General features: G+C 35.4%; 1 protein-coding gene across 1 annotated transcript in view; it reads left to right on the top strand.

Moving 5' to 3' along the window:
- Positions 1-13,224, top strand: part of LOC114054105 (UBX domain-containing protein 2B-like) — a 43,609-nt gene that overhangs the window by 12,337 nt on the left and 18,048 nt on the right. Inside the window, exons 3-5 of the mRNA XM_027877219.1 lie at positions 1,640-1,799; positions 2,847-2,930; positions 11,535-11,644. Of these exons, the coding sequence (XP_027733020.1) occupies positions 1,640-1,799; positions 2,847-2,930; positions 11,535-11,644 (354 nt within the window). The remainder of the gene's footprint in view (positions 1-1,639; positions 1,800-2,846; positions 2,931-11,534; positions 11,645-13,224) is intronic.

Below are 13,224 nucleotides of genomic sequence, written 5' to 3' on the forward strand. Positions count from 1 at the left end.
AAAGAAAAAGAAATCGACCCCCAAAGCTTTTATAGTTAGTATGGCTTAAATATTCCAAATAATTATGGTTAGGCCACTGTTTTTATGTATTCACTTGACCGATTCTGTATTTTGACAATTCCTTTTGAATAATGCTTTAGTTTCAAATTTTTAATATTTTGTAATTGTGTCTACATGGAACTAGTGAGTCAAGTGCCTTGGCAATGTGTTCTCTATATGTATGTCTCGCTTTGTGCCCACTATTCCCACAGATACTAAACATGTTTTGGGGAGAATATATCCCACTCTTCCAGGGTTTGGGGGGGCGGAAATGTTTTATCACTACTCCTCTTAGTGTGGTATCTTAGTAAATACTTTGCTAAGAGTATATTGGGTCCACTGGCTGATTGTTAATGGTAATGGCTCATAGACTATAATTTTAGGAGTTTACATTGAACCTGAGGTTAGTAGCACTTCTTTGGGGACCAGTCTAGCAATGTTAGTTTGAGTTGGAAGAGCATACCAGAGAGGATTGCTGTCTCCAGAAAGGCAGATGGTGGAGATAACCTGAGACTTTCCAAGGCAGAGTATGAACAATAGCAGTACATGGGTTGGGGGTGGGGGTTGGGGACTTCAATATTGGAGCACAGTATACATAGGTTAATAGGTCCACTGTAGGATCAAGACTGAAAAAGATAAGTGAGACTACAGCAGCAGTTTTAGACTGGGGGAAACACGGAGGAATGGAAGGACTAGAGATCATTATGAGGACAAAGAATGACTTTAAAAGGAGTCAACCAGAGGGAGAGATGGAAGGGCAGGCAATTATCATCAGAGAGGGACATTTTAGAGTTCAGGATCTTTGAGATAACATAGTAATAGGTGACATTTATGGGTGACAGTTACCCTGAAGACGACACACCAGCTTTGGGTGACTGAGGTGGAATGAAGACCTGTTATGAATGTTCAAAAATCAAAGGGTTGAGACATCAATATTGAAATACCCAAGTGGAAAAGCAGGCAGAACAACGATCTGAACTCTTTGATAAGAGTGAGAGCATGAGTCTGAAAGGATAAGAAGTTGTAAATATTTCATACCTATTCAATAGAATATTGGCCTTTTTTCTTTTTTGACTTAATGTCTTTTTCTAGTTCCTCAGACAAGGTATAATCTTGAGTTAAATTTAATCTTTAAATTTTGCCTTGGTATTAAGCTCTCGGTTTGTTTCTCATAATCTGAATTTTTGCTTTGGCTTACATATTTTTACAAGTCTTCATATGCACAGTGTCACGTACCTAAGCTTTGGCTCCAAACATCTGAATAAAAGAAAAAAGAAACACCTATACTACTAAAGAATTGCATAATTTTTCCTTTTCTGATGGTGTTTTCCATCCCATGTCAGTTTGTGCCCTCTGCCAGCTCTCTACCCATTTAGTAAACTCGGAAAAAGAATTCATTGTTCTTGTTATTTTCCTCACAGGTTTTAATAAACATTGTTGTACATTGCAAGGTTCCAAGAAAATCAATGAAATGACTCTTATTTTACAGAGTGATCAGTTATAGGTTAACATTTGTTAATATAATGGAAAATTAGTTATTTTCATTAAAAAGTAATTTAGTTCTATGTTAATACTTTCTAATCATGGACAATATTTAAAGGTTATACTCAGGTGAACATGAGTACAGTGGGCTACATATATCAGGACCTTCAAAGACAACTGGAAAAATTGTGAATGAACTTTTCAAAGAGGCAAAGGAACATGGAGCAGTACCTCTGAATGAAACCACAAGAGCTTCAGGTGATGGTAACAAATCTAAAGTAAGTGACAAATATCATGTTTTTAATTAGACCTTAACTGAAATCTAGAAGGTTACAAGGTTTGCATTTTTATTACTTGTTCCACTTTTGTAATCTTTGTGCATTATAATGCAGGGTCTTTATACATGTTTATTCTTTTTTTTATAAATGTGTATTTCATTTTTTTATTCTTATAGATATTTAAAATAATTGATTTTGTTCAGATTGTCTACAGTGGTTTCATAATTATTAAGATTGGGACATCATGGGTATTTTGAAGAAGGATACTTATATATCTTTATGCTTGTATAATTTATGTGCTCCAAATGAAGCTTAAGTTTTAGTTTTCAGTTCACTACTAACAATCACATTGGAATACTCTCCTAAGAATTTTAAATAACTTCTTGTCAGTGTTGAAGAATAGCTAATGGAACTTTAGGTGGTCTCAAGAAGAGAATATTTAAAATTAATCAGTAACCATCTTCAAGAATATGAATTATGAATATAATGTAGATGAATTCATTATACATGCCATGTTTTTAACTCGTAAACTAAATTACCTTAAATTAGAAAAGCTCCAGATACAGCTGAGCCGTCACATTCAAATAAAAGTGTTTTTAAAGATGAGTTCAATGCCTGTTCCCCAGTATAACATATAAAACCACATGTAAAATTGGAGCTTTCCTGTGGTATCTCTTTAAAATTTGATTGAGGTATTTATTCATTATAAAACCATTACTTTTAAAGTTTTTTGTGATGAATTTAATTTGATGTACTACACACTTAGTAAATAAATGTAAGTGTTTACCCCATTCCCTTTTCTATGCTTAAGATTGTTTAAACTGAATCATCAGCCTTCAAGTCTCTTGGTTTTTCTCCCACAGAGAAATTAACTTATTGCCTTATCACATTAGTTCATTATACCACAATGCCTCTGGTCTAATATTAAACCTCCTTTTTAATTAGATAAATAAGCCTGATTACAAATGATCTAGTTCTTAAATGGTTGTGTTAATTAACATTGAAACTAAATAAAATTTTAGCTTACATATAAATTTAATTTTTTAGTCATTTTTGGGTGGTGGATATCGATTGGGTGACTCCTCTCGAAAGAAATCAGAATATGTCTATGGAGAAAATCAACTACAAGATGTAAGTGAAATATTTGAAATTTGCAATTTTCAAAAAACAACTTCTTGTTACCAGTATTTTATGGTTTATGGAATATCATGATTTTACTTTAGATCGAAGATTTTTTTGTTTAGTTGGGGGTTTTGGTTTGTTTTATATATTTAAGAATGTTTATAGGATTTTTGAATTTTTCACAGGATTTTAGAATCATAGATTTAGAGCTGGAAGCGATATTAATGGGCCTCTAATCACTAGATCATTTCATTCCCCCATCATTTTACAGATGAGAAAACTTAGGCCAAGGAGGATGTGACTTGCTCAAAGTCACACTGGGAATAAGTGGAAAAGTTAGAATTTGGAACGTAGGCCTTTTACTGCAAACCTAGTACAACTTTACACTACACTGTACTCTTCCTATAAAACGTCATTTTGAATCCTTACCACCAACTCAGTCTTGCTCTTTTTAAAATTGTTCAAAGTAAAATTTATAACTAAAAATAACTTATAAGCTATATACTGTCCAAGTCTGTGTTATTTACGTTGATTGAGTCCATTTGTAAAGATGAAGGCTTCAATAAGCACTTAATAAACTTAGGCTACTTGTTGATATTGAGGTCCTTCAGTTTTTTAAGTCATTCAACAGTCTTTTTTTTTTTTTTTTTGGTGAGGCAACTGGGGTTAAGTATCTTGCCTAGGGTCACACAGGTAGTAAGTGTCAAGTATCTGAGGCTGGATTTGAACTCTGGTCCTCTTGACTCCAGGACCAGTGCTCTGTTCACTGCACCACCTAGCTGCCCATCATTCAGCAGTCTTGGTGCTAGCTATTGTTGGAACTTTAATCTTACCTTGATATGCTTTATCTCTGTAGAAAAATCTGTCAGGATCCTAAATGAAACTCAGAGAACATTTACTGCAAAAATATTTCAAATAGTCCAAAGGAAGGAGAAAAAAACCTAATATTTTTAAGTTTATAAATAAATCAACAAAAATGTTTAGGAAACACCACTTATAAATGGCTTATAATGTTGCAAATGGCAAAATCTCAGCTATTCAAATCAATTACTACCATTTTTTTAAAAAATAATAGCCAGTATTCATATAGCACTTTTAAAGTTTGTAAAGGGGTGTGTGTGTGTGTGTGTGTGTGTGTGTGTGTGTGTGTGTGTGTGTGTGTGTGTGTGTGTGTGTAGTTTGATCCTCACAACAACTCTGTGAAATAAATCCTGGAGTTATGATCTTCATTTAACAGCTGGGGAAATGAATTGAGAAAGAGTAAATGAGTTGCATATAGCTAAGTCAGTCTTAGGACTTGAACTCAGAACTTCCTGATATCAAGACCAGTGCTCTATGAGTTGTGTTCCAAGGTCTTTGAAGTCACTTCGAATGCTGAATCTGTTAATGCTCAAACATATTTTTAAATTACTCAATTTCTTGTTTGTAGCAACAGGCTGGTTGATTACATTTATTAATTATAAGGACTATTATAGCAGATTGTTAAATTGCCTTACGGTTTTTTCAGCAGTTTGCATCTTCCTACAGTGAAGCTAGTAGGAAATAATATATTATGTATTAAAAGCTGTTCATCCCAGTAAGCTGTGAGAAGAGATCCTATTGTCACTCTCTTTTATGCAAATTCCACTGTTTATCAAAATGGTTTTGAAATTTGATGGCAGGAATTGCAAGTCTAACAAAACTCAAATGCCACAGGGAGGATATCTTGTAAAAGAGCACATTAGAGGATCCTTGATTAGTTCTTAAGCTGATGTAGGCTCAGAATTAAGCTGGGCTTGAGATGCTTGGACATAACAGATGATGCTTTTAAGATACAGTGCTTTCCTATTAACAGTAAGTTATCACTGACTAAATGAATTGCAACCCTTTAAGGAATTTTAAGAACCTTTATGATTCCTAAAGAAAACAATCACATTTTAATGTTCCAGTTAGAGAAGAATGTTAAGTGCAATTTAGGAATGATATTAAGTTTAAATTTGTATGTTGTGTAATTTAAAATTACACTTCAACTATTAAGGTAAATAAATGAACTATGGTGCTAGGAAGCAAAAGGAAAAAAATGTAAAAATTAGAATGAAGAGAATCAGGGGAGAGGGGGAGGAACTTGAGTTTACAGTCTTAATGATGTCAATGTCATGCCATTTCATGGGAATGCAGCAGTTCTTAGAGTTGTTTTTAATTGCCTGTAATCACTGGCGTAGGAGGTTTCTCCAACTAGAACTCCTGTACCATTGAAGTCTTGTCCCCCAAAATAATTCCTATTCTATGCCTTATATCCCCAGTAACCCTCAGGGGCTTCATATTAGAGTAGTGGGAACTAAATTCCATAATGTGACTGATTGATGGTTGTAGAAACTACTCTTTGCAGTCCCCTTTCCAATATCATTCAGGGATTTTGAAAGGTGGTAGTGTGAGCAAGATGAAATATAATTTACATAACTAATACTGCAAAAGAAGATATTATTCTTTTACTACCTAGTTCAGAGAATTGTGAGAGAATAATTTATAAATTATTAAAAAATGCATGTATGTATATACATCATCTGCTTCATTATTATAAATTGATAAGCCAGCTCTGAGTAATAAAAAGTTGAATGTTTACTCTTGATTGCTTAATTGCGTTAAGTAATTGACTTGAAACCAGGTCATGAAAAATATTTGAAGGAACTGAGCACATTTAGCCTAGTGAGTCAAGACTTCAGTGTATCCTAATGTCTGCTTCAAATATTATAGTCAGCAAGGTGGTTCATAGAATGCTAGACTTGAAGTAAGAAGACCTGACTGTGAATCCTGCCTTAGGTCATATACAAACTGTGTGACCCTGGGTAAGTCATCTAACCTTTTGTGCCTCAGTTTCTTCATCTGTAAATGAGATAGTAGTAACACCTACCTTTTAGGATTGTTGTGAGGACCAAATGAGATGGCATATGTAAAGCACTTTGTAAAACCTTACAATGCTCTATAAGTGCTAACTATTATTATTAAAAAGGACTACCCAGAAAAAGGATTAAACATTTTATGTAACTGCAGAGGATAAGACTAAGGCTAATAGGTAAAAATCACAAAGAGGCAGAAATAAGAAAGAACTCAGTAATAGTGAAGGCTCTCCAGAAATGGAGTTGGCTTTCACGTGAAGTTATGAACTTCCCATTATTGTGTCCTAGATACAGACCTGGAAAGGACCTCAGAGGCCATCAAGTGTAGTACCTTTACTTTACAAACGATGAGGATGTGGCCTAGGGAGGTTAGTGATTTGTCTAAGGTAACAATAAATTTCACAAATCTTACATGTGCTTACAATTGTAATACTCTCCCCTCCATTACTCCCCCAGTTCCCACTCTGAAGCTGGAACCTAAGAGGATGCCTACTACCCTCAGGTTCTAGGCATAACTTTATAGGGTTTTACTTCTCACCCTCAATCCCTTGGACCCCCACTGGTTTGTTTCCCATTAACAAATAATTAGTAAGCTTAATTAGCTTTTAGGAAAAGTATTTACTAAAATGACATAGTAAGAACACTTGGTACAGAAATTTTCCCCTCAAATCTGGGTCTTACTCTTCCCCAAATATGCACTACATCCATGGAAAGAGTGGATTCAGACTTAGAGTACAGTGGTGGTAAGGCACACAAGTAGGAAATACACGTGACAGATGAGTAAATCACAACTCCTGGTACTGTCGGTAGACCTTTCTTCTTTCATAGAATCCTCACACAACTCTCCTTGAGTGTAGATCTCTGACTGGCAGACTACTCATCTGGGCCCCAAGGAAGAATTTCTTTCTTGGGTCCATATCCAGTAATTTTCTCTGCTGTGAGGGGTAATGTTCCCTTGTGACAGTTGCATTCCTTAGGTAACTTCTTTCTGCACCCATCTGACTTCATTATGTCCCGCTACACCCAATTCAGACATTTCCCTTGTCATCAGCTACTGCCAATGCTGCAATATCACAACTGTCACACCAAATCCTACCAGGACATTCAGACCTTTTCAGAACTTTTAAGGTTGCCTGGACACGTCTAACTTGAGATGTTTGTTCACCAAAATTCAAAAAAGAATGAATACTAAGAGAGGTAGTAACATGCTTGTGGTTGCCATGGTCAAATAAAGGAATGAGGCTAACTATCCCTCCCCTTACCTAATTCTTGGAAAGTAGCTCACTTATAGCCATGAAGGAAAAAATGCTACAGAGAAGCGAGTTGCTTCTGTTGCATATCTGTCGAGTTCTGGCTCAGCAATTAGGGAATTCTTTGACATCTCCCATTGCAAATTCCTGAATCATCTGCTCTTCCAGCTCAGCAGCCAATTATGGGACTCTTCATCGTCTCACAGTTTAAATCTTTCAGTCACAAATGACCAAAATCATGCCCCCAAAGTTTCATGTGGTAACCTGGACCGAAGCGGAGAATTTCTATACGTGCTGTGTGGGCCAGGCTATCCATATTAAATGTTTCATCTTTCTGGTATATCTGCTAGAGGGCCCTCTTCTAAAAGTAGAATGATTATTTGCCTTAATGATTATTTCATCCTTCAAAAAGCTGAAGAACAAACATCAATCTCTCTTGGATCTCTTTCACCACCAGGGAAGAGCTGGTTGCTCAGATAGAAATTATAAGACCCTTGAGGGGAAACTGACCACTTCATCTTATAGTTTGTGATAGAAAAGGAAAGGAAACCTGGAAATGGCCTGATAGGCACCCTTTATTTTGGAGAGCATATTTTAAAGATTCCAAAGAAAGGATAGGTACAATTCTATGATCTAATGTGCTACAAGGGAATTCAGCCTAGGAGGGATAGGGAACTCTGAAGAATGAAATCCTCTAGACTGAAAAAGAAACAATTCTAATGAGGAAGAAATGGAGGAATTGTCCAAAGAGACCAGTGTGGTTGCATAGGGAATGCCCTATTCAAACTAGATCTTAAATAATTCAAATCTCTGATGATACTCACTTGGAAGTCCCCTCCAATGAAGCAGATTGTTGCCCACATATGCCTTTCTATCTTGTGCAAGTCTTGTCTTGTTCTCATATATATTTGTCATTGCCCACCAGTATTCAAGCAACCTTCCTTACAGTCTGCTGATGGTATGAGGATAGCAGTAAAGCACTCCTGCTGACCATCTACCATCCCTTGCTCTTGTTTATATAACCAGACCATCTTCTCTTCCTCTCAGTTCTTTGACGATGTCTTTTACTCCTGCTTGCCTCGGGTTCTTCATTGGTTATATGTGGTGGCCTCTTCATATCCACCATGAGCCTCTCCATTGCCCTTGGTGTAGTATTAATTTTCTAATTCCTTGGAGAACATCATATTCTATGTCTTGCTCCTATATAGCAGCACTGAGTAGAATGTAGATGTTAAAAAGATGGGCCTTTGCTTACATGGGAACTTTGGGGTCAATAAAAGAACTTTGTAAATTTTCTGATTGCCATCCAAGGTGCTCTCCTCCTGTTTAACTCTGAACCAAACTCATTGTGCATCTGTATTGTCTGTTCCAGATACAAGCTCTACAGGTTGTTTGTCCAAATATGTTTTATAACCTGGGTAATAGACATTCTTCATCAGCTTGGTTTTACCTATGTGCATAGTCAAGACGAATTCTCTTGAGTGATTATAGATCTCTTCCAGGAGGCTCTGCAATGTTTTGGGGCTTGATGCAATCAGCACAGTGTCAGTCTGCAGACAGGAGCATATGGAGGATCTCACCATCCCTAAGGAATCCCTCTTTCATCCGGACTCTGCACTAAATCTCTTCCTTCACAGTAGTGAATACTTTTGGTGAGCATACATCTCCCTGTTTTATGCCTCGCCTGATGTTTATTGTCAAATGGCCATTGAAGAGGGTTATTTCTTTTGTTTTATCTTCCAGAGAGTCTTGAATGATTTTGATGAATGGAGGGGAAACAATATGTTATTTAAAAAAAACCTGTAAGGAAGCATTTTATTCTGCTGATTCACATGTTTTGAATCAGCATAATCAATATTGAGTAAGCACAGGGATCTAAGTGTGGTCTGTTATTGAATATCACTTCCATAAGCCTGCTTGTTCCCTATTAATACCCTCATCAAGGATACCCTCAATTGTATATAGATGACTCTCATAAGGATTTTCTTTAGATAGGAAAGTAGGGATATACTTGAATAGTTATTGATATTCTCTTAGTTGCCTTTTTTAGTATGGATAAATTCTAAGATTTTTTCCATCCTTTTAATTTTTCTCCTCTTTCAGATGCCCAGTATATAGGACCTTCATTGCCCTCGCAATTACATCACCTTCAGCATGGATCTCCTCTCTATACATTTGATATATTCCAGTGACTTGCCCCATCTCTATAGTGCTATTTCTATTTCCTTTGAAAGTATATCTGGGACTGCAGTATTGAAGTCCAAATGTGGTAGTTTCATTATCCTTGATGATGAAAACTATTAAATGATTTCTAAAAACCTTTTCCATTTTTCTTCTGTTCATAGTTTTCCTTCTGTTTTCATTCCTTTAATGCACCTGAGATAATTTTGATTAATCGGATATCTTGCCAAGCCTTCTTTAAACTGGTTTTTACCTTACACTGCATCTCTTTGCTTTATGAGATGATTCTTCTGATAATTGTCCATAATCCTCTGTGAGATTTTACAAATTAATTTTTATTCTTACTTAGTGTTGCCTTAGAGATGATTGACAGCCATCTTTATTTGGCAAATAAAACAGGTGTTGCTGACTAATGTGCTTTCTGGCCTCTTTTTGGTCTCTTTTTTGTGGTAATTTCTTTGCAGAACTAATTGCATTTCATCCTTAGCAACTGATGTGTTAGGTAAGCTGCAGTTATTTTCATGGTGGTCTTTTTGCCAGTCTTTATCATTTGTGTTACAATACATGAATGACAAAACTTCTCATGTGGTAATGTTTCTTGTTACCTTGGGGCATATGGTAAAATCCACTCCATCAACTACTTTCTTTGCATCTTCAGAAAGTATAGCAATGAGCCATCTTTCCATTTTGCCACACCTTCCTCTTTTTTTCTATTCTCATTTATAACAAGAATGTCTAGATTCTTTTGATTGGATTTTTTCAGTAATGTGTTCTCATTAATCATTGGACAAGCATCTCACATTTAGAATACCAAAAGGCAAATTAAAATTTGTTGACATACTGAAAACTGATTTTTAGTACCCTCTAACACCTTTCACCTCTCTGCCACCATTACTGAAGATGTAGAAGCAGGGTTATAGAAAACTAAAAGACACTTTTTTCTTTGTTTCATTAGTTGCTAGGCCAAACAGATTCATTACTAGTTGGCCAGCCTACTGCTATTGTGTCTTTCCTTAGTTAGCTGGGCTGATACTTGGAAAACAGATTCATCCTGTTGCCAGACTTATATGCTAAGCCATTCCAGCATAATAGAGTTCACCAGAGTTTATGCTCTGCTTGCCTAGCCCTAGAGAACTCATAATTGCCTCCATATCAGTGTAAAACTTTGTGTAGGTAGATTTTTAAATGTTCATGTACAAAAGCTAGAATGAAAAAAACAACAAACAGGTTCATTTGACAAAAAATAAATCTATACTATGTGCCAGGCCCTATCTCAGACACTTGGGATATAAATGCCAAAAATAAAATAATCGCTGTACTCAAGGAATATACATTCTAATGGGAGAGAACAAGTACATATGTAGGTATATATAGAATAAATATAAGCAGAATAAATATAAATAAATGTGGTAGTTAAGAAGTGAGGGCACTAGTAGTTGGGGGAATCAGGAAGGGCTTTATGTAGAAGATGGTACATGAGCATAAGTGCATGGCATAATACTGTAATAATAGTGTCAGGAATGCTAAAGGTCAGAATGAGCTGGGACTGGTGGAGAAAACGAAGAGCAACAGAAAAAGGTTGTTGGTGTTATATTCTCTTTGAGGGGCTGAAGTGTGTTTTGGTTTGGGCATGGTTTTTTAAAATAATTTTTGGAGAAAAGAAAATCAAAGGGCTAGGAACACTCAAGTTGAATGGAATGATTATAACTAGGGATTTTGAAGCAGAGGCTAAATGACTCAGTCCTATTGTATTGTATACGGAATTCTTTTTCAGGTTTGTATTTTACTAGGTAGACATTGAGGTCCCTTCCAACTTTGATATACTGGAAAATTATGAATTGGAAAGTATGTGTATATTTCAGCACAGATTAGAATAAAGCATAGTACCAAAAAAAAGTATCACTCATTTGACACAGTGCACTTTTATAAAACCCACCCTTATTAGATATCTCATCCAAGTTATTGATTGTAAGACTAAAGTTGATTTTAATATTTTAAGTAAGTTATATAGTTTATTAGTTTATTATATAGTTTTACCTCTAAAGACATTGTCAGGACTCCATGACCCACGAGTAATTTTGGCAAGTTATATCCATTCTGTTATTCAGATATATAATCTGCCAAGCAAAAGAACGGTTTCTGATATGTTTTGTCTTTTGGCTCTGATATAAATAATAGTGTGTCCTGTCTTAGATTAAATAAATGACTCAGTGTGTTGTTAGATAAGTTAATATTTGAAATATGGATAGTTATTTGTCCAAAAGATATCATTTTTACATGTTTAATTATTTGTTTTTGCTCAATAGGTTCAAATTTTGCTCAAACTTTGGAGCAATGGCTTCAGTTTAGATGATGGAGAATTAAGATCTTATACTGATCCAACAAACGCCCAGTTTCTAGAATCTGTTAAAAGAGGGTAAGATATATATTGGTGGTAATCTATCTTTTATGCAGTATTGAAAAATGGGGACTTTTTTTTTTAATTAGACCATTATGATTCAGTATGAAAACTTAAGAGTTTTCACGGAGTGGCTACTAAAATGTCAAGCATTTGATATACTAGGAAAAGTCATTATGTGTTTCTCCCTAATTAAGTGGTTACTTCCTGAACACGTAGCTTATTTTACTCTTTAATTTATCCACTATAAAGCTGTCAATGTTTCAAATACTTATGTACTATAGGAGCTCTGTCAGAGTTACTGGAAATACATTTGGGAAGTAAGAGGGAGAATCATTGCCATTTCCTGAAAATTCACAACGAATTGTTTCATAAGAAGTGGTTTGTTTCTAAGGGAGAGACTTTTATTTCTTTTATGCCAAATCTGTTTGATATTGATGATTTAATACTATTCACTAAATGGATTAGAATGTAGCTTCCCACCCACTAAGCCACTCTCCTGCTTACTGTTGACAGGGTGACTCTCAGTGCATGTATGCCTGAAATTCAGCAACTTATGTTAGAAATCTATTAAGTGGCATTTACTACTGGCAGAAGATTTCAAAAGGTTAGTGCAAGAAGAGGATAAACTCTAGATATTTTCAGTTTTTTTTAAAAATATAAACAATCAAATTATACTCAGATACTCTGTAGTTAGGAACTTCATAAGGGGGTTATTTTGAAGCCCTGATCAAATATTAATTGATAACAATATAATTTGTGTTGTACCCTTTTTTTTCATTGAATTTTATTTTATTTTTGGTTTCAAATTCTCTTCCTCTTCCCCACAACCTCTTCCATCCATTGAGAAGGCAAGAAATATAAAACCCATTGCAAATACAAAGCTGTGCAAAACAAATTTCCACATTAGCCATTCCCCTCTCCCCCCAAAAAAGAGAGAGGGGAAATTATGCTTCAGTTTGTAGTGCATCATTTGTCAGTATGGAAATGAATAGCATTTTTCAGTGAGTCCTTTGGAATTGTGGTGGGTCATTGTGTTAATAAGAATTAGTAAGTCTTTCACAGTTAATTATATTTATGAAATTGCTGTTACTGTGTAGATTTGGTTCTGCTCACTCTACTCTGTATCAGTTCATTAAAGTCTTCACATATTTTTCTGAACCTATGACCTTCATCATTTTTACAGCACAATTGCATTCTATCACATTATATACCATAGCTTGGTCAACCATTCCCCAATTGATGGGCATCCCCTCAGTTTCCAGTTTTTTGCCACCACAAAAAGAACTGCTATGATTATTTTTGTACAAATGGATCCTTTTGTTCATTTTTTCATCCCCTGGGGTAGCAGTATTGCTGGTTTTTCATTGAACAATTTCATAGCTTTTTGGGCATGATTCTAAATTGCTTTCTGAATAGTTGGATTGGTTCACAGCTCCACCCACAAAGCATTAATGTACCTATTTTCCTATATGCCCTCCAGCATTTGTAATTTTCCTTTTCTGTCATTTTTGCCATCTGAGGGGTGTGAGGTGGTACCTCAAAGTTGTTTTAATTTGCATTTCCCTAATTTTTAGTGATTTAGAGTAGTTTTTCGT

The sequence above is a fragment of the Vombatus ursinus genome, unplaced genomic scaffold (assembly GCF_900497805.2).
Source record: "Vombatus ursinus unplaced genomic scaffold, bare-nosed wombat genome assembly UNPS02014812.1, whole genome shotgun sequence".
Taxonomy (NCBI): domain Eukaryota; kingdom Metazoa; phylum Chordata; class Mammalia; order Diprotodontia; family Vombatidae; genus Vombatus; species Vombatus ursinus.